Source organism: Bubalus bubalis, chromosome 10, assembly GCF_019923935.1.
Source record: "Bubalus bubalis isolate 160015118507 breed Murrah chromosome 10, NDDB_SH_1, whole genome shotgun sequence".
NCBI lineage: Eukaryota > Metazoa > Chordata > Mammalia > Artiodactyla > Bovidae > Bubalus > Bubalus bubalis.
In genome coordinates, this window is record NC_059166.1 from 103,956,032 (window position 1) to 103,977,284 (window position 21,253).

The 21,253-nt window shown below is 48.8% G+C and overlaps 2 protein-coding genes and 1 pseudogene across 9 annotated transcripts in view; 2 read left to right on the plus strand and 1 right to left on the minus strand.

Moving 5' to 3' along the window:
- Nucleotides 1-3,540: 3,540 nt before the first annotated feature.
- On the plus strand, nucleotides 3,541-3,659 carry LOC112582874 (annotated as a pseudogene).
- A 2,509-nt stretch (nucleotides 3,660-6,168) lies between these two features.
- LOC123464632 (S-antigen protein-like) lies at nucleotides 6,169-10,260 on the plus strand. Of its 8 annotated transcripts, none has more exons than XR_006639667.1 (3): nucleotides 6,169-6,568; nucleotides 8,467-8,533; nucleotides 9,248-10,260. XR_006639667.1 is itself a non-coding variant. In XM_045161982.1 (3 exons), exons 1-3 carry the CDS (start codon nucleotides 7,480-7,482, stop codon nucleotides 9,310-9,312), a joined length of 579 nt encoding a protein of 192 aa, XP_045017917.1. In that variant the 5' UTR covers nucleotides 7,453-7,479; the 3' UTR covers nucleotides 9,313-10,260. The 8 variants fall into 8 exon arrangements, 1 of the variants encoding a protein (XP_045017917.1); XR_006639666.1 differs by lacking the exon at nucleotides 6,169-6,568 and adding an exon at nucleotides 6,584-7,340; XR_006639669.1 differs by lacking the exon at nucleotides 6,169-6,568 and adding an exon at nucleotides 6,584-6,938.
- Nucleotides 10,261-10,264: 4 nt separating this feature from the next.
- LOC102415700 (liprin-alpha-1) overlaps nucleotides 10,265-21,253 on the minus strand; it is a 29,421-nt gene continuing 18,432 nt past the window's right edge. Inside the window, 5 exon segments of the mRNA XM_045161981.1 lie at nucleotides 10,265-11,908; nucleotides 13,203-13,375; nucleotides 14,222-14,418; nucleotides 15,007-15,087; nucleotides 19,964-20,186. Of these exon segments, the coding sequence (XP_045017916.1) occupies nucleotides 11,853-11,908; nucleotides 13,203-13,375; nucleotides 14,222-14,418; nucleotides 15,007-15,087; nucleotides 19,964-20,186 (730 nt within the window). The 3' untranslated portion in view covers nucleotides 10,265-11,852.

Genomic DNA, 21,253 nt, shown 5'->3' on the forward strand with positions numbered 1-21,253 from the left:
ACTGTATTGGTATTTTTCTTTCTGGCTTACTTCACTCTGTATAATAGGCTCCAGTTTCATCCACCTCATTAGAACTGATTCAAATGTATTCTTTTTAATGGCTGAGTAATACTCCATTGTGTATATGTACCACCGCTTTCTTATCCATTCATCTGCTTATGGACATCTAGGTTGCTTCCATGCCCTGGCTATCATAAACAGTGCTGCAATGAACATTGGGGTACACGTGTTTCTTTCATTTCTGGTTTCCTCAGTATGTATGCCTGGCAGTGGGATTGCTGGGTCGTACGGCAGTTCTATTTCCAGTTTTTTAAGGAATCTCCACACTGTTCTCCATAGTGGCTGTACTAGTTTGCATTCCCACCAACAGTGTAAGAAGGTTCCCTTTTCTCCACACTATCTCCAGCATTCATTGCTTGTAGACTTTTTGATAGCAGCCATTCTGAGTGGCGTGAAATGGTACCTCATTGTGGTGGTTTTGATTTGCATTTCTCTGATAATGAGTGATGTTGAGCATCTTTTCATGTGTTTGTTAGCCATCTGTATGTCTTCTTTGGAGAAATGTCTATTTAGTTCTTTGGCCCATTTTTTGATTGGGTTGTTTATTTTTCTGGAATTGAGCTACAGGAGTTGCTTGTATATTTTTGAGATTAGTTCTTTGTCAGTTGCTTCATTTGCTATTATTTTCTCCCATTCTGAAGGCTGTCTTTTCACCTTGCTTAGAGTTTCCTTTGTTGTGCAGAAACTTTTAATTTTAATTAGGTTCCATGTGTTTATTTTTGCTTTTATTTCCAATATTCTGGGAGGTGGGTCATAGAGGATCCTGCTGTGATTTATGTCAGAGAGTGTTTTGCCTATGTTCTCCTTCAAAGACTGGTTACTGAGATAAGCTTTAGAAACAAACTCAGAGTGTCCTTTTTAACAACTTAATTAAGCCTCTTAGCAATGTAATATAATCACAAGGAACTATCTAAGGAGTGAGTCTTAGAAATACAGACCTTAATTAACAAAACTGGGACTTAATATTCAGTGAAACATAATAGATGCCATAGGCCTGACATCAGTTAGGTAGATTTGTCTTTTAGAGCTCCCCGGTATACGTTGAGATTTCTGTATATGTTAGGAGACAGTTGTTTTATTTACCTGATAAGGCTGTTCAGAACCCAAGTGTTTCCAGTTTCTGGAGGGATGAGGCAGAGAGAAAAAAGGTATAATTTTACCCATAGGAGTAAGTCACTAGATTGTTTTAAACCATCAGTAACTTGAGAAGTGCTTCTTTATATCTGAAAACACAGATTAAAAGCCAATAATATGTCAGACAAAAAGTCATGAAAATTGTGGTCATATTTAGCAGTCTACTGCATCCCATGCAATTGATCCCTTTGTTCTGTTGTCCTTGCCCAATGACCAAGGACATCAGTGAAAGCAATAGTCTCGAAGAAACTCATGAGGTTTTTGCCAGTGTCTGTACAACTGGTCCAGCAAAATGGGTACCCCGATCACTGGAGATTGTAGAAAGCACATTTTAACCTTTTTTTTTTTTTTTTCCTTTCTTTCTATTCTGAGATATTAATCCTGAAGCCAGGAAAGGCATTATCAAATAAAAATGAGGTTTGTCAGGGAGCCAGGAAAAGCCAAGCGGCCATCTTGGACCTCTCATAGCCCCAACTGTTTGGTTTATAGCCATTTTTAATCCGTTTTAAATTCCCCAAGAGGGGTTAATTTTTGCAGGAGCAGAATGAGCTTTGTTCATGTGTGCTATAGTCTGTTATCAAAAGCCACATTCCAAGAGAACTTTCTTCTTTCAATCAGCGAGAAAAAACCAAATTCCAGTTTGGTACTGGCTGTGAAGCAATAGTTATTCACTTAGTCATAGTAACAATAAGACTTCAAAGGTAGTTTAATGTGTTAACAAACTTGTACCATGCACAAAAGTCTTCTTTCACTTGCCACACACCTTTTTTACACTTTCTGTATTCATCACTTCATTTGTCCATTTAGAGGACAGCCACCTGTACTTTTAGACTTACTTTCCTTTTCCTTAATAGAATGTAATTCCATTCCTTATTACTTTTTATTAAAAACACATATCTTACTTTTCTTCAGCAACCATGAATTGTACTTTACATCATCATTCTATACACTGGTAAGGATACATCACCCAAAGTTATGTCATTTATAGAAGTATATTCACAATGTTTCTGTTAATTAGATCAATAAACAAACATCAATATCATGTATCAATTCAATAATGATTATTTACCAGTTCACACAAGCATTACATTCATTTACGTTAATTTTATTGAATTTAGAATTGTTTGATTTGAAAGCACTTACTTCTCTTTAGGCCAATTAATTAGAGCTCATTGATCCACTTCAGTTCAGCTCAGTTCGGTCACTCAGTCGTGTCTGACTCTTTGTGACCCCATGAATTGCAGTACGCCAGGCCTCCTTGTCCATCACCACTTCTTGGAGTTCACCCAAACTCATGTCCATTGAGTCGGTGATGCCATTCGGCCATCTCATCCTCTGTCGTCCCCTTCTCCTCCTGCCACTGGATTCATGGATTCTTCTGGGGCCAAAGACAGTCTCAGTCACTCAGAGCTTTGTGTATATTTTATTTAAAGTGAAGGTGACAGAAAAAGCTTCTGACACAGACATCAGAAGGGGGTAGGAGTGTAACCACCTCACTAATTTAAGCAGGGACATATATACTTCTCAACTAGCTTCTGAGAATAGACAACATCTCAAGGATGTGAGCGTTTTGCCCAGACCCTTTCCTATAGCATACATCCAAAGCTCAAAAAGAGGAATGTCCTTGAACCTGAGATACTGCTCCCTACAATGCCTACTTGTCTTAGGCCAAAGAATGTGAAAAAGCAAGCAAGCTTGCCTCCTCCTTAAAGGGGCTTTAGGCTTGGACTCTTTATCAACCTGCTGGGACAGGTAAGTATACAGTTAAAATCAGAAAACTCTAATGTTGTAATGGTGGTGAGTAAAGCATTTGTATAACATACCACTGATAACTCATATAAGTATATCACTTATAAATTCAGTATGAAGGTCAAAAGATAAAATATCAAAATAATGATAACTACAAAATGAAATAATGGAACCATGTTTGAAGAATTAGATGACAGTATGATACTAAGTCAACAAACAGAGAGACCCAATGAAGAGCTACAAATTATTTTTTTTAAAGGAAACTAACATAAATTCTGGATTTGAAAACGAAAATAATTGAAATGAAAAATTGATAGGTTCAATAGCACATATGAGATGCTGGCAGAAATAATCCATAAACTTGAAGATGAATTCATAGAAATCAATGTAAAAATAAAGAGAAAAAAATGTTGAGGGAAAATGATCTAAGGCATCCATTCATTACACCATCGAGTATGGAAGGAGAGAGACTCTCAGAAAGCAGGGAGAGAAAGGGGAAGGAGTAAAATTACTTGTAGTCGGAATGGCTGACCGGCAGGTCAGAGCGAAAGGGAGGCGCAGCGCAGGGCTCTTAGGGCGCCGGCGGCAGCGGCCTCCGTCTAAGGCCATAGCACCCTGAACGCGCCCTGTCTCGTCTGATCTCGGAAGCTAAGCAGGGTCGGGCCTGGTTCTTACTTGGATGGGAGACCGCCTGGGAATACCGGGTGCTGTAGGCTCTTTGCCTTCCCTCTCCTTTAGCCCCCGCCCCCACGTCCCAACTCTTGGGCTCCCGCACCCCAACCCCTCCTGGGGGTGGGTGGCCAGGGCACCGACTCCCGCTGCAGACCTGGGGTGCCTCCGCGCGGCCCGCGAGCCCCTCCGCATTTGGCTTCCAGGAAACCAGACGACCGTCCCGCGGGTCTCCGTCTGGGGCTCCCTTGGCGTGCCTCAGGCAATCCCCGGGGGCTGCACCAGCTCCAGCCCCAGCCCCAGCCCCAGCCCCAGCCCTACCCCCAGCCCCACCCCCACCCCCCATCCTCGCAGGCGAACGCCCGAGCTCGCGCGCATCTGCGTGCACACACAGATATATGTGCACAGACGGTGCATGTATCTTGTTCAGTTATACTTTTGGTGGATATGTGCCTGGGAGTGGGACTGCTGAATCATATGGTACTTCTAGGTTTAGATCCTTCAGGAACCTCCATACTCTTTTCCATAGTGGCTCTACCAACTCACATTCCTACTAACGGTGGAGGCGAGTTCCCTTTTCTCCACATCCTCTCCAGCATTTGTTATCTACAGACTTTTCCATGAGGACCATTCTGACTAATGTGAAGTGGTACCTCGTTGTAGTTTGGAGTTGAGTCTGTCCAATCATGAGTGATGTGGAGCAAGATGACCTTTTTAAAATGCAGATGCAGTTCTATCACCTCCCTGCTCCAACTGCTCTTGTATTTTCCCATCATAGTGAAGATATGACCAAATCCCTTCATTGCTTGGTCCCCACTTTCTTCTCTGATTTCTTTTCACTGGAATGCCCTCTGCACTCTTTTGGTTCCATCCCATAGGGCATTTTTCATTTCTTGAATGTACTAAGGTTCCCTTGTCACGTAGCCTTCCAAGATGCTATTTTACCTGCCTGAAATTCTTCCTGCATCTCAACCCTGGTTTACGTTGGTTCAACCTATGGATCTCAACTCAATTATTAGTCTGAAAAGCCTTCTCTGACATCCAGTTTTTGGTGAGGGAAGAGGCCCTATAGAAGTTCTCAAAGGATCTGCCTGTTATTTATCATTAGATTAGTCTCAGGGAAAGAAGGAACTGTGTGTCTTCTTCTCTCAGCATTCTATTTCCAGAAACATATTGCATGCCTACTAGCTCATAGTAGGTGCTCAATATTTATTCAGTGTGTGAAAGACAGAAAAGTTCTGTGAAGCCTCAACTTTTCACTTGGCTCAGCACTTTTGATCTCTTTGTATCTTTGTCGATTCAGTTCTTTTCTTTCTTCTGTTGATGTGCACACTATATTCAAGGCACGATCTAAGGCATGAAGACATATCAATAAATATAGGTTCTTGCTTTCCAGGAACTCGTACATCAGATTTCTATAATTCAGGGTTTTTTTTAATGCTCTAGAACAATGTGAACTTTTAGTATTATCCATTTTCATTTCAAAGAAAGATCATTTTACTTACATAGCAAAGGTGGAGACCTTCCAACTTTCAGTCCAATACTTATACCTTTACCATTTCAGGCAAGTCTTGTGGTTCCTTCTGGAGGTGTGTGGCTCTTCCAGAAATGTGAAGATCTTCCATAGTCCTCAGACTTTGGTGTGATTTGGAATCATCAAGAAAGTTTCCAGGTATAGGTTCCAGACCACCACCTCAAAGAGTCAGTAGCGAATGGAGTGGATTCCAGGAACATGCATTGTTAACCAGCATCACTGGTGATTCTGTTGCTACAGACTCAATGCAGTGGGCAGGGCCTGGACTGCCCACTGGGTCTGATGTGGAATGGAAAGAAGGGCTTCCCCCCTCCACTGTTTCTAGCCTTGTGACTAGAAACGGTCCCCAAACAAAAATCAGACAAACAAGATAATCCCAGATGGTAGTCCATGAGATGAAGGAACTAAGCAGCTGGTTGAGATGGAGCCAAGGGGAAAGGTTGCTCTTTTTTTCTCCACCTCTACTCCTTTCTTCCTTGATGCCTTAGTGATTCATCGTGGAGATTTGAAATAAAGTTCACAAGAGTCATATTTGTCGAATAAAGATTTTGCATTGAACCAACTCTAAAAAATGAAGAAAGTTTCACCTGCCACATGTTTCTTTTAAAAAGTCAATTGCTTTTCAACTCTGGGGTTTCTCCATTGCCTTGTTCAAGTAGCCTTAATCGGAAAAATAAAATATAACTAAATAAAGATTTAAATATACCAACAAAGGAAAGCTTCCGTTTCTTAAATCATCTTTCCACTTAGTAGAACACTAGCTCTTTTCTTTGTATTTTGACTAGGCAATTAGTTGTATCGTGGCTCAGATGGGAAGGCATCCGCCTGCAGGAGACTCAGGTTTGATCCCTGGGTCGGGAAGATCCCCTGGAGAAAGAAATGGCAACCCACTCCAGTATTCTTGACTGGGAAATGCCACGGACAGAGGAGCCTGACGGGCCACAGTCCATGGGTAGCATAAAAGTTGGGCACAACTGAGCAACTAAGAGCAGAAGTATTTCCAAGGACCACATTCAAGAGATTTGGAACTCTTGCTTGACTCCCTCATGTTGACCATGTTGACTAGGCAGCAGATAGCAGCTGATTCATCTGTACAATTAAAAAAGAATGTGTCATTCTGTTCTATACTTTTCTGTACTGTAGGCAGAGACTGTACAGAGCAGATGTCTGGACTTGTACAGGACTTTCGGTCCTTTAGAGGATTACAGTGGCACCATCAATGCTTGCCAGAGGTGGCAGGAAGGCGGCCCTGGAAGTTTGAGTCCAGACATGTCCAGTGTTTTAGACTCATATATCAGATGAGTCAGAGTGCATTTACCCTTCACTATGTCTCCATAGAAAGTTGCTTTGGGTTTGGAGGTACACACACACACACACACACACACCCTGCCGCCGAGACAGGTCAAGAGCTAGAAACCACAGGTAAGGGAGACGGAGAAAGAGGGAGAGAGAGACAGCAAGAGGACACGCAAGCTTCCCAACCCCCGGCCTCCACACCCTCCCCCTCCACTCTGGGTATCCACCCGGCCCCAAGTCGACCCGACCCCACCCTCACCCACCGACACACTCACACACACTCTCACACACTCACCCTCTGGCCTGGGGGTGGGGGCTGGGTCTCGCCTTAGGTAGCCAGGCCGAAGGGGACCTTTGAGACCTCGGCTTCGAGGAAGTCTTGGGGTCCCCACGGGTGACCGCCAGCCCCAGGGCACCGCGTCCAGCCGGGGCCCGGCCCAAGGCTGACGCCCCCTCCCTTGGGGAAGCTGCTTCTTCCGCGTGGCCTTCCTCTGAGGTGCGTCACGGGCTGTGCCAGTGTGTCTGTCTCAGATCCGATGCCATCCTCTCTCCCCTGTCTGTCTCCTGTTTGCTGTCTCTCTGTCACTCGCTCTGTGTCTCCATCTGTCTCTGCCTCCCTGTGTGTGTGTGTGTGTGTGTGTGTGTGTGTGCACGCGCGTGCGCATGCGTCTGTCTGTCTGTCTGTCTGTATCTCCCTCTCGCAGTCTTGGAGTCTGTCTCTGAACTTTCATCTCTTTCTGCCTCTGTCTCTCCTGACACCCGGCGGCCCGTCCGTTCCTCTGGCCCCAGCCTCTCACAGGTGCTATGGCTCTGGCTGACGAGCTTGCGACGGCGGGCTGTCGACTGTCTGTGTGTCTGTCCGTGTGACTGCCTGTCGCTCGTTTGCTCTCTCAGGAAGGTTGTGTGCTTGTCCGGCGGCGTGGGGGAAAGGGGGGGGGGGGGCCTCGGTAGGGCGAAGGGGCGGGACTGAGGCGCTCGGGAGGACTGCGCCTCCGTGGCTCCCGGTGGGTTTGGGCACCGGGCAGGTGTCCGGCAGGATGGGCGCTCAGGGCCCTGGCTGGGCTGCGCCTAGGCCCACAGGAGGCTCAGAGGCCCGCGGGCCGCGGGGGAGCGGGTGGCGGCGGGTCCGAAAGCCAGACACCTCTGGGCCGCACGGCCCTGAGCAGCGAACGGGATCCGGGGAGGCCCGGTTCGCCGAGCGCAGCCGGGCCTGGAGAGGCCCGGGGTGGGAGGGCACCGAGACCTCCGCGCCCCTCAGCCCACCCCCCAGGCCCGCACGCACGCACGCACGCACGCCCGGCATGCCGCTGGGGGTCCTGGAAGCCCTCCGGGCTGCCGAACCTGGCCAGGCGTTTGCTGGCCACGGGGCGGCGGTGTTCGGGGGCGTGGCGGCATTGGCCGGCCGGAGTCTGGTCGCGGGTCCTTCGGCTCAAGTACAGCGCGCGCCCCCGGGGAGAGGTGCGGCCGGCTGGCCCGACCGGCAGGTCAGAGCGAAAGGGAGGCGCAGCGCAGGGCTCTTAGGGCGCCCGGCGGCAGCCGCCTCCGTCTACGGCCATACCACCCTGAACGCGCCTGATCTCGTCTGATCTCGAGGGCTCACATTTGATGGTGGGCTTGTCATCTCGTACCTCTTTCTCGTAAAGCTGGCAGCTGAGGGAATGAGGGAAGTGTAAAATTGAATAACAATAGACTATGTGGAATCTGTGAATCTGGACCTCTGTGAATCCCTAGGTCTAAGGAGAGACTGGCAGCTGCCGATGTGGAGTATCTGTCCCCATGACCACGTTTACGTTATCAAATGTGCCATTGACCGCCCTCCCCCCACCCCGGGGGGCAGGGACCCCCACGTGGCAGCCTCCAGGCTCGCTCTCTCCAGCTCATCCACCCTCTACAAGTTTCCCCAGACCCTCAGTAGGAGTGGGCACTGCTGCGGGTGTGCGTTGTGTGTCCTCGTGCCCCATGTGACGTTGCACGACTAACCGCACTCTGTGTTTGCACCCTTCCTCCCACGCTCATGGGACCAGGCAGCGTGGCGGGAACGCAGGGGCTGGATTCTGCTACAGTCAGGACTTGCTCCTGATGTGCTTCGGGGTGAGTACAGGCCGGCCTGGTCCTGCGGGGGCACGGAGCCCACGCCCCAGGGAGTGGAGGGTCAGCGGGTCTCCGGAGGTTAGCCTGGGAGAACCCTCACAGCAGAGAACGTGACCTTGGTGCCCCACTGCCGCCGGAGTGGTCAGAGCATGGCCAAGGCCCCTCGCATAGGGACGCGTGGGTATCCCTCCCACAGTGGCAGTGCTGCCGGCCACGCCCTGCGTGCACGTTCTCGGAGGGAACAGGGCCCAGACCGTCAGGGTTCACGAGGCTGCCCTGCCCTGGACCTCTCCGTGCAGAGGCCAGCATTTCACACGGAGGTGCACCGGCATCTGGGGCTCGGCGGCCACTAAGGGGCCACCCTCCCTTGCAGGTGCTGCTCTGGGTGGTCCTCTGGTGGGTCCGGCCCTGGGGCCCAGCCCTGCTCGAGCAACTCTGAGGGCAGGAGGCTGTCTGCTCTGTCCTGTTCACATCTCAGCTAGAAAGCTGGATTGGGCTTTTGAGGGTTTTTTTTTACCAGCAGCTTTTAGCTATATGTCAGAATCAAGTCAGCCACAGAGTTCTCTCCTTGATCTGCTTGGTCCTCCATGTTTCTCTGAATTCTCAAAGCAGCTGAAGCCCCAAATGGGGTAGGGGGTGGGGGTGTCAGGAGGGGCAGGGGCTGGGGCACCAGCTGCCAACCCAGGACTGACTTTTCTGTGTGTTTGTTTCCAGTTTACCTGCACGAATTCTCCAGATGTTTATACAGCATCCAGTATACAACAAAGACTACATTTTGAACTCGATGTCATCTTTACTCTGTTAATACTTGTTACATGGATCCGAAGATATTACAGGGTTTTTAATTAGTGAAAAATTCATGAAGACCATAGAGAAAAAATATTTTAGAATTTAATGTTTCTGATATTTATGTAAACTTATGACTTCATTTATAGAATTACTTCCTTTTTCTTGTATATTCAGGCTATGAATATCCTTTCAGATCCATTCATGTTCTGATACCTGATTTCAGTCTTTCAAATGAATGTACTGTAGTGCTTGTCTGTATAAATCCTATGAACAAACACAGGGCTTTTGTAAATGATGCATTTATTGTCATTATTCTTGTTTTTCAATGTTAAACCATGAGAGAAGGGGTTTTCCTGCGATGGTAAAATCATCATGACACGGTGTGCATTATTATCCTTCCAGAATGTAACCAAGCTCTCCAACAATCACTCTGAAATAAGCAAACTTAATTTCAACCAATTGTTGGTGGATGTTAACGACTGGCCTAAACTGTACTTTTTCTAGCAAGAAATGGTTTTTGTCCACAGCGTGAAGTGATTTAAAAGTACTGGGTGTTAAATGTGAGCTTCTAATGAAATTTGGGCTGAAAGGATGCCTAGAAGACGACTATGAAGATCTCTCCTGTAACCTAGTCTCTGTGGACCCGGATCCCTCCTCTCCCGTGAGACTCTTTGGGGACCAATTGCGATGCCCTGCACCTGCTGCAGAGCCATCGAGCTGGACAGTGAAGGTGCCACTTCCCAGACAGACAGGGTAGTGCAGCTCTGACAAAGGCCTTATTTTTATGTAAATCATCTTTTTACATGTTTGTAAACATGTGTAAAGAATGGACCTAGGCGTACATTTTTAGATTGTGATGACATAGCCATTCTGGATTGTATAAATAGCAAATGTAATCTTTACTTTTTCAGCAGCACATTAAAAAAGCCAGCAAGAGATGCGTTCAGGTCACAGTGTGATATTTATTATGCAGCTGGTATCTTGGTAGACAGAGACAGCATGTCTCTTTACATGTGGGTTCCGCCTTTAATTTACTTGTACAATTCATTGTTATCATTCTATTTTCCTATTAATCTTTTGTGAACTTCCCGAATATGTGACAAAGTATGTACAGTCTACTTTTGAACTATTTTTATCACAGTATTATTTATTGCTTTCTTTCAATCAAGTACTGAAGCAAAATTTCCCAGGGCCAATAAAGAGTGCCGAGGGTAAGCTGTACTCTCACTGAGAACAGACCAGAGCTGGTAACGGGAGCCCGTGTCATCACACGGACATTCTCTTAAGAGAAACGGACGGATGCAATGGAAAGGCCAGAAGGCGGAAGCATAGGTGTCCCTAGAGGGCGCCCGACGGTGTGTTCATTCCCTTGGCTCCGGAGACAAGAGGCTCCATCACTTCAGCATCTGCGGGGACAGGGCCCCTCTGCTGCTGAGGCGTGGGCAGCGGGCCGAGGGTGGGAACAAAGTGCAGGTGTCGAGGCTCGCCATCGGTCACAGGGCGGGGTGTCCGAGGGCAACCTTGACGGGGACCCGAATGATGCACCCTAGTCCAGCATCAGGTCCTCCCTCAGCATCAGACCCTAGTCCAGCATCAGACCCCAGTCCAGCATCAGATCCCAGTCCAGCGTCACGGCCCTAGTCCAGCATCAGGCCCTCCCCCACCCTCAGACCCTCCCCCCACCTCCGACCCTTCCCCAGTATCAGGCCCCCCACCTCCAGTATGAGGTGTGGCAGCCCTAACTTGTCTGGTACTCCTGAGCACACTCAGGCAGCCCCAGAGCAGCAGGACAATAGCTCTGGCAGGAGGTGCATCTTTAGGAATCACCTGCAGAGCAGCAGCAGCTGGCGTTTGTTTCAGGTCAAGGAGAGACAAAGAAAAGGCACTTGTGCAGGAGGCAGTGGAGGTTGTGTGCACGTTCCCCAGCTCTGCTTCCTCCCCGTAGGGGCTTTGCTCTCCTGCTCTCTCACAGGCCCCAGGGTGGTGTCCTTCCAGATTCACGGTCTCCTTGATATCTCAAGCCCAAGTCCTGAGTTGCGTCCCAGTCCGGTGTGGCAGAGGGCTGGGAACACCCAAGCTCAAGGGCTGAAAGGATCCCAGGGGGACAGCCGGGCCCCAGCAAGTAGGCAGGGCAGGGCATGAGGGTGGCCGCCCACAGAGGGCCCCAGAGCAGCACTGGAAGGAGAGCGGTGATGCCTGAGCTCACTCGGGGACGCTGCCCGGCCTGGCACTCAGAGAGGTTACTGCCAGCAGCTCTGGGGATGCAGGAAGCCCGGTGAGTGACACCACGCCACCCAGGCCGTGTGGTGGGCACTGCTGACCATGGCCTCGGTTTTCATTCTGGTTCCAGCTGTCCCTCCAAGGGCTGACGGGCTCCTCTTCCGAATGGCACAGATATTTCCTCTATGTGGGTGAACGCATCCCTTGTTTCTGTTGGCGCTGTTGTCGCTCATCGTGTGTTTTCCTCTTTACAACCTGTGCTTGCTGCTCTTCCAGTTTAACTTAGGAGCGGCCCTTATGTTCTGCGTTTCTAGTTGTCAGCATTCACTGGGGCTTTCCAGGTGGCGCTAGGGGTAAAGATCCTGCCTGCCAATGCAATAGATAACGAGAGATGTGGGTTCGATCCCTGGGTTGAGAAGATGCCCTGGAAGAGAGCATGGCAACCCACTCCAGTCTTCTTGCCTGGAGAATCCCATGGACAGAGGAGCTAGCGGGCTACAGTCCCTGGGGTCGCAGAGTCAGACACGACTGAAGCAGGTTAGCACACACTCAGGTTTTAGTTCAGTCGCTCAGTTGTGTCCGACTCTTGCCACTCCTTGGATTGCAGCACTCCAGGCTTTCCTGTCCTTCACTATCTCCTGGAGTTTGCTCCAACTCATGTCCATTGAACCATCATGCCATAGAGCCATCTCATTCCTGTTTCATCCACGAGAGAGGTGGCTGGGGCTCGGCAAAGTGCCTGGTCCCACTGGGTGGGTGTGAACCTGCCCTCACCGCTCCCTAACCACGTGACTGTCACTGTGTCCTCCTCTGTGAATCGGGAGGGGGCAGCACCTGCTTGCTAAGGCGCACACAGCATCTGGTACATAATCAATGCACCATCCATCTCATGCATTGTATTTACTAATAATAGGGATAGCATTTAATAATCTGCTCCTTTTTCTCTCTTGTCACTTAGCTGTGCTCCAGACCACATCTGCTTTACTTACCCCTGTACATCCCACACCCAGCACAAACAAGACTCAACAAATTTGTGGCTGAAGAGGCAGGAACATATGCTGTCTGTCCTCAAGGAGAGGAAGCTGAGTGATATGGGGGCCTGATGATAACCCTGTGTGATGAGGGGACCCCAGGAGGACCTGTGTGGCTGTGGGGTGGGGTGGGGGCATGGGCAGAACCCCTGATGAGCTCCTGGGGATGGGGAAGGTGGCAGGAAGGAGGGCGGGCTGTTCCTTGTGGGGTGTCCACAGATTGTACCTCACCCCTCACTGAGGACCACTTAGGCCGTTTCCAAACACATGTCACTGTTAGGATGAAACAATCATTGCCCAGCTCCTACTCAATCAATTGCGTAGAATATGTTTCTAGCACTGGAGTACAATCATCTGCTTTATTCATTCCATGCTCCATTCATCCACCCATCCAGCCAGCCATCTGTTCATCCATCCACCCCTCACTAATCCATCCATCCATCCACCCAACCATCCACTCATTAACTCAGCCGATCATCTCAGACCCATTGAGAAGACAGACGCCTCCTCCACTCCTGCTCCCAGGAGGACCCCCAGCGTGATTGACAGGAGCCTCGTGGGGACGACGGGGGAGACACAGAAGGGAGATGCCTGCAGGCCCTCCTCCCTCTGAACGGTGAAGCACCCACCTGGTCCTAACGCCTCCTTGCTGGGGTGTTCAGGCCGGCCCTTTTCCTTCTTGCGAAACAAGCGGCTGATGGAGGACTTGATGCCCTTCTTCTTTGGGGCTTTGTGCAGCGAGCCCTGGCTGCTGGTGCTGCTGCTGGGGTTGTTCCCGGGGCTGTCCTGAGAGCCTGTGGAGCTTCGGGGAGAGAAAACGACCTTTAACTGGCACCCTTGTGCAAACACACACCCCTCCACAAGAGCTACTGATAGAAACGGGCACCCAGCAACACCCGCGCCTCAACCTCGCAGCTGACAGTTGGAGTCTCCTTCACCAACCACACTCCACACAAGCAATGCAGGCTCCCGGCGTCAGACAACCGCACTGGGAAGCTGAGATTCTCTGCCTCGAGCTCTCCCGCGAGGAGGGCTTGACTCCAGGCCAGCTGGTGCAGAGGGCGCTCTGACCCTCCCTTAGGGTCGCTGCTCGGCAGGTGACGACGCTCCAGGAGAAGACGAGCTCCCCTGCTCTGGGTAGATCCCCCCGCCTCCCACAGGGTAACCATCCCCGGCCGTGGCAGGAGAGCGACGGTCACCGTGCAGGGCCGCTGGTCAGGTGACCACATGTGCCCTCCATCGAGTGCTGCCTGGCTCAGGACGGGAGCTCAGCAAGTGGTGGTCTGAATGAGGACAGTGTCAGTCACAGGAGGGGACAGGGTCTCCTGAGAGGAGACCCCTGCAGGAAAGGGAGGGACCCTCAAGAGCGAACCCGAGAGGCACGGGGCCGTCACCGTCAGGAACGTGCCCCAGGCCGGGCAGACCTCTACCAAGAGCAGGAAGAAAGCTCCCACAGGAGTCAATCTGTAGAGATGGACGTTTTCTAAAATCACTGAGGTCACTGAGCTCTTCTTCCCCAGCACCTGAAGTTCACCACTAAACACAGGCACCGAACTCAGTGGTATTCCTTTAAAATCATCCTTGCAACTCTTTCAAGACAAGAGGCGCAGGGCTCCTGAAACTGACGACGCACACACAGGCCGCTTACTTGTGGGCGTCCCTGAGGTCCTCGTGGGTGGCTGTGCGCAGCGCCCCCGTGTGCAGGCGGCCCAGCCGAAGGGACCGCGGCCAGGCGAGGGTCGAGGGTTCACATCTGATGGCGGTCTTGTCATCTTCTACCTCTTCCCGTAAAGCTGGCAGCTGAGGGAGTGAGCTAAGTGTCAAATTGGCTAACAATAGACTGTTCTGAAAAAGGCAATCACACAGGCTTTACATTATAACCAGAAACTTATTTGAAAATCTATTAGCTATGCTTTCCCCCAAGTACAAAAAAACCCTTGTTATAGCTTAATGCCATCTTAAAGGACTGTCTTGTTCAAAAAAAGTGGGGCTATGGGGCAGCGAGAGCATCTGACTGAGTGCAGAGACCCCGGACGGGAGCCTCCCTGCAGCCGGCCTCGGCCCTCCCTGGAATCCAGCGACCAGATGGCCCTGCAGGGCAGGACAGCAGAGCGATGCTGGCACCGTGGATCCTGCACGGCATGAACTGCCCTGATGACAGGACTGTGCTCATCGCCAGATGCTGCTCAGAAGCACCACAGCTAGAGTACAAAACCTCTCAGCAAAGCCGTCCAGACCTTTCTGTTTGAAGGAGAAAAAGACACAGCTTGTGCCACCATCCAAGATCATTTGTAGTGATGATGCAGGTTACTGGAACCCATGACAACAAGAGAAACACAGAAAAGGTACCTAACCCCTCCACGCGAACACCATGTGCCTGGATCGTATTTCTCGGTAACATACAGACTGGGGACTACCCACTGAAGTACTTACACGCTGTTCGAGTGTCATTCGCTCACAGTGGTTTCCATAAGGCACCCCCAGGTCTTCACTAACAGATGATCTTGTATCACCCTAGAGCGGTGGGAGGTTCAAAAGGGAGGAGATATATGGATACCTATGGCTGATTCATGTTGAGGTTTGACAGAAAAGAAAATTCTGTAAAGCAATTATCTTTGAATTAAAAAATAAACTAATTAAAAAAAAAAAAAAGAAGAAGATGATCTCTCTTGGACTCCCAGCGTTTCCGCTGGTCCTGGGTGTGAGGAAAGGAAAGACAGTGTGGGAACAGATTAACCCTGCAGGGTCCAAACAGGTCTCACTGATACATTTTGGTGTGTGGCTAAACCTGGGGAGGTTTTAGGAAACATGCATGGCATGTATTGTTATAAACAATGAGTGCGTTGTTTTAACCAACTAACCTGTGCCTTTTTGGTGGGATTCTGTAAAGAATACTGATCCCGTGCAGCCCCAGAGGAGCTTGGTGACAACAAAGTAACTTAGTGCAAAATACAGCTGAACTCATTTAACAGCAGCTGGATAAACTGGGCTCCCTCCCCTGAGCTCTAACAAGAACCCTCAGACAACAGAAGGCTACAAAGGCTAGAAATTTTCCACATGGAACTGAACAGGGATCAATCTCAAATTCAAGTTAAAATAAGCATTTATAAAAATCAGAAAACAACAACCAACAGAGCAGGGAAGTGACACACCTGGGTTGACTATGGACTCAGTGGAGACAAACACCTGCCTCGGAGTCAGGGCCCAGGCCAGCCCCTTCCCCCGGGCCTCCTCCTGAGGAAGGCCTCTGGGTCTGCAGCCTGGCTGCCCTCCCCCAGGATGGGAGCTGCCCCACTGGTGCCACATGTGGCTAGGAAGGGCAGTGCCGTGTCCTCGCTGAACAGGAGGGCAAAGCAGGCCACAGAGCGGGCGAGCGGCACGCCCAGGTCACCAACCCCAGGGGGACGGCGCTGCTCTGCTGTGCCCAGCAGAAGGGCTCCCGGGCACTGAGCCGCCTGAACTGGAGCACGGCCACCCCAGTCCTGCGGGAAGGCCCAGGAGTGCTCGGCCAGCGGGCTGGGAGCAGGAGAGGGACAAGGAAGGCCAGCCCTTGGGGCACTGGACTCCAACAACAGGGGCTCATCCAAGTGACCCGAGGGGAGAGGCAGAGAGCTCCCTCCTGATGCTCCCTCCATCAGGGATGCCGTGATGGACACGAGAGCCTCTGGAGGAAAGCGGGCTGGACAGCACCACGGTTAAGTGTCCAGGCTCTGATCAGACCAGTCCACACCACGCTGCTGGGTGTGAGAGCCTGGGCAGGGTGCCCGGCCTCGCTAAGCCTCAGTGTCTATGTCTGCTGAACGGGGATAGCAGTAGACTGGACCTCACCTGGGGATGAGATGACAGACTCGGAAAGCACGTGCCCGGCACACAGAGTCTCCTGCACACTGCTACCCACCATCATTAAATTGGCTTCCCGCAAATCTAACATCTATGGCTCTGATTCAGTCATTTCTTATATGAAAACACTAAGCGGAAATTCCATGGTGGTCCAAAGGTTAAGACTTGGCACTTTCACTGCCGGGACACTGGTCTGATCCCTGGTTGGGGAACTAAGATCCCATAAGCTGTGCAGCACGGCCAAAAACATAAGTACAGAAATTTTTAAAAATAATAAATAATACTATGTCTATTATAAACAAGCATGAGATGACCAGAAGGCCAACAAGTGGGAGAAAGGCACACTGTTACAATTGTCCCAACGAATGACCAATTTCCAACAGAACCATCAGCACATTTTAAGTGGTGGGTGAGTTTCATCACTTCCATTAAACCGTCAATTATTCACCAGGACATAACCACACAGTGTTCATTCACGTTAAACGATAAGGACTCTTCAATACTTCACAGAGAAACAAAGGCCTGCTAAATTACTCAATAGTTTACCTTTCGACGCTGCTTCCTTAAATCACTAGGCTGATAGATGCATGCAAAGAAATGAAGAGAAACCAGATTCATTGCGACTTGGAAGCTAAAATTTCAAGAATCCGTAGAGGCAAATACAGTAAAGCAAAAATGATGGCAAACATGTAAGTGACATGAAGATTTAGAGAAATGTGACTGGAAACAGAACATTTTTTTGACCACAGAAGTTAAATAAGCTATTCGAGATTTACTAGAGAAACACTATAAATTATTACTCAGGAAGATACCATTCTATTACAACATCATGATTTATTAAAGCACAGCATTCTGTACAACAAAGGGCCTTAACAGGTGTCTATTCTCAGCCAAATCTCTCTATAAGTTAGCTTCTCTTAATCAAAAACATGTTACACTTTAAATTAGTAATTTAACTGATGAGGAAGTTACCATAATACCTAGTTTAACATTGAACAAATCTAACCACCTCTTGGACATTCATGTAAAATCCTGACATAGAATTTGATTTAAAACTTCTCAAAATAAATTCATTAAAGCAAGTTCCCTGTGAAAATATGTAAGAATGAAAGCTAGCACAATAGCAGGTGCAGTCTTTACATTTTATTAACCATAGAAGATACTTTTTTAACGAGTCTAATAGAGACATTAACTGTGCAAAAGCTGATGAGATTTACAGTCTTAAATACAAGCACCAACACAGAAAGGATATTGTGTCAGTTCAGTTCAGTTCAGTCGCTCAGTCGTGTCCGACTCTTTGTGACCCCATGAATCGCAGCATGCCAGGACCCCCTGTCCATCACCAACTCTTGGCGTTCACCCAAACTCATGTCCATTGAGTTGGTGATGCCATCCAGCCATCTCATCCTCTGTCGTCCCCTTCTCCTCCTGCCCCCAATTCCTCCCAGCATCAGAGTCTTTTCCAATAAGTCAACTCTTCACTTGAGGTGGCCAAAGTGCTGGAGTTTCAGCTTTAGCATCGGTCCTTCCAATCAACACCCAGGACTGATCTCCTTTAGAATGGACTGGTTGCATCTCCTTGCAGTCCAAGGGACTCACTCTCAAGAGTCTTCTCCAACACCACAGCTCAAAAGCATCAATCCTTTGATGCTCAGCTTTCTTCACAGTCCAACTTTCATATCCATACATGACAACTGGAAGAACCATAGCCTTGACTAGATGGACCTTTGTTGGCAAAGTAATGTCTCTGCTTTTGAATACGCTATCTACGTTGGTCATAACTTTGCTTCCAAGGAGTAAGCGCCTTTTAAGTTCATGGCTGCAGTCACCATCTGCAGTGATTTTGGAGCCCCCCAAAATAAAGTCTGACACTGTTTCCCCATCTATTTCCTATGAAGTGATGGGACCAGATACCATGATCTTAGTTTTCTGAATGGTGAGCTTTCAGCCAACTTTTTCACTCTCCTCTTTCACTTTCATCAAGAGGCTTTCTAGTTCCTCTCCCTTTCTGCCTTAAGGGTGATGTTATCTGCATATCTAAAACTCTACTAATTCTACACTTAAGAGGATCATTTCTTTATGTAAGCACAATCTCATTTATGAATTATACATGATATGTAGTTTAGGATCCATCTACATACATTATGCTTATAACTGCAGTGCTGCTGCTGCTAAGTCGCTTCAGTCGTGTCCGACTCTGTGCGACCCCATGGACTGCAGCCTACCAGGTTCCTCCGTCCATGGGATTTTCCAGGCAAGAGTACTGGAGTGGGTTGCCATTGCCTTCTCCTGTAACTGCATAGTGATACACCAATTCAACTTACTGCTATGGGGGAAAAACACCATTTAATGAGACATGAAGACAAAGCACAAACCTGACTAAGGGGACACACGCTGTGGACCACAGCACGGCTATGACCAGAGCAAGTGAGGGGACGGGGGAGGGGAGATGGATGGGTAAACTACAGCCTCGGGGGCTGGGGGGGGGATCTGGATTCATGACGACTAAGCAGACAACAGGATGAGAGAGGGAATCAAAACCAATGATGAAAGCAGACACACTGTCAGAGAACTCCAACAGCAAGGAAAACATGCAGAACTGTTCTTTTCCAAATATTCGGAAAGAAATCAAGCATGAAACCACAGAGAAATCATCAAAGAATTTTAAATATCAACTAATTAGCCAATGATGCAAATTATAAAAACAGTGTGTCAAAAGACCACAAAATGGACTAGTTACCACTTCACAGGCCGCTAAAATGATTCACGGTTAATTTAATTATAAGCTGACTAACAATGCAGCTAACATGCAATGGGTGGTAACAGAAAAAAGAGACAATACAAGTCCAGTTACAAAGCAGGATGTTGTACACGTGATTTCATGGGGTGAACAGCAATGCACTCACAACACCTAAGCTAAACACGCAAGAAAGCTGGAACATGTGCTTTAGAGCCACACACTCTGTCACCAAAAGCCCTAGGTCGTCATCCCAGTTTTAGACTCGGAAAAGTGAGGCAGCCCGACGTCTTCCCTGGGGCCCTGGGCCCTGGGCTTTTAACCTGGTTTCACACGCAGAGCTGGCCTGAGCGCGTGGCCAGGTCCATCAGTAAGCAGACCAATGTAGATTCTTGGTTTTGTTCCCACCGCATGCCCTGCACCCTGTAGCCAGGCATCCCCAGTGGAAAATCTGCTGCACGGCTTTCCCATGCCATGAGAGCTGCCTATGGTTACTTTCACGAAGCTGTCTGCTCCCTGAGAACAGAAACTTCCCTGCAGCTGCTGTGCCCTGCACAAGGCCAGGCCCAACGTTACAGAGGCAGGCTCTGGCTGAGTTCATGATGACGTGCTAAGTGGTGGTCCAAATATCAAGACTAATTTGTCGCTGTGCCATTGTGGAATGATTAAAGACGAGGCAGTTTAAAAACTTTTAGACCTCTGAGCGTAGCAAATGTACCTGATTTTCTTCTGGGTATAAAGAGAAAAAACAAAAAACAAACAAAAAACAGCATGCTGGGGGAGGGATGCGGCAGGGAGGAGGCAGTCACATACCAGAGTCATGATGCCCAGCTGGTCTCCCTCCTGCGCCAGGCTCTGCTGCCTCCTTCTGGGCTTGGGCAGGGGCGGGCAGGAGCCAGCATGCGAGGAGGTGGGAAGCAGGTTGAGGGAGCTCACTGATTTAAAACGACGGAGGCTGCCTAAGCTCCCCCTGCCCTCCCTGCTCTCAGTCTCCTCGGCCCGCTGCTCCGTGTTCTCCTTCTCTTCTTCGATCAACCTAAAATAGAATAAAAGGCGTCACCTGCCTTTGTCAGCAGAGGAACCTGTCTGGACAATAAATTTGGGCTGGCATTCTGTGTCATGATTAGCAAATTCCAGAAACAGTTGCTCAATTAACATCTCAGACAAAAGGTTCTACCTTTCCTCTTTGGAATATTCTCAAACTTAGAATAACTTAGCCTTGAGTCTTACAAACTGGCCCTGACCATCCACGCTTGATTTCACTTATTTACTCTAACATTCTGAAGGGGCCCCGGTGGCAACTCTCTTTCCTGTGAAGAGATACCTCAAGTTGACAACCCTTACCTCCCCTGCTCTCAGGGCAGAGATGCACGTCAAGTGCCTCAAGTCTTTTCCGCTGGGAATCAGGAACTCTGTATAATCAAAACAGCAATTCACAAACAAGCTGCAGTTTCTAAACACAAGTCTCCAGACCAGATGAAGTGCTGAGTTGATCATTTTTTTTTTTTTTTTAAGGTTGTATACATACAAACGCATCACTTGATGAAGTTCTCCACCAGCTTTGTGTGAGTTTCTGGATTCATGTCAATGTGCTGCATTAACCTAGAATTCACAGTTTCTGCTCTTCTCCCCTAATGTGTGGTGGATGTTTTTATATAGCAGTTTAAATATACGATTATGCAAATACAATGATTTTCAAATTAAAATACAAGATTCTTACAGGAAGTAAACTCTCCAGCTTCACTTCAACTCATACATCTGGAAAGTTTTTCACTGTTGATAACAAGTTGATGGACAGAATTGACCGTTTACATCAAGTCAACTTGTCGCATAAGGAAAAATCACTTTTACCTGAAAACTTGCTGTAAAAATAAAAATATTAATCTATAACCGTTCCATATTTCCTGCAGGGACGCAGAAAGACCATCTTTCTGAGCTCGTCTGTGCTCAAACACGGCCCACAAAGCTGTCTGTCTTGGCGTGAAATGGGCAGGTGACACCACCTGCGTTTGCTGGTTGTCCCGTTCACCCCCTGCCTCTCCCCCGGAGCCCCGCGCTCGGCCGACAGGAACGGGCACCTCGGCCTGGGCTGACGTGATGAGA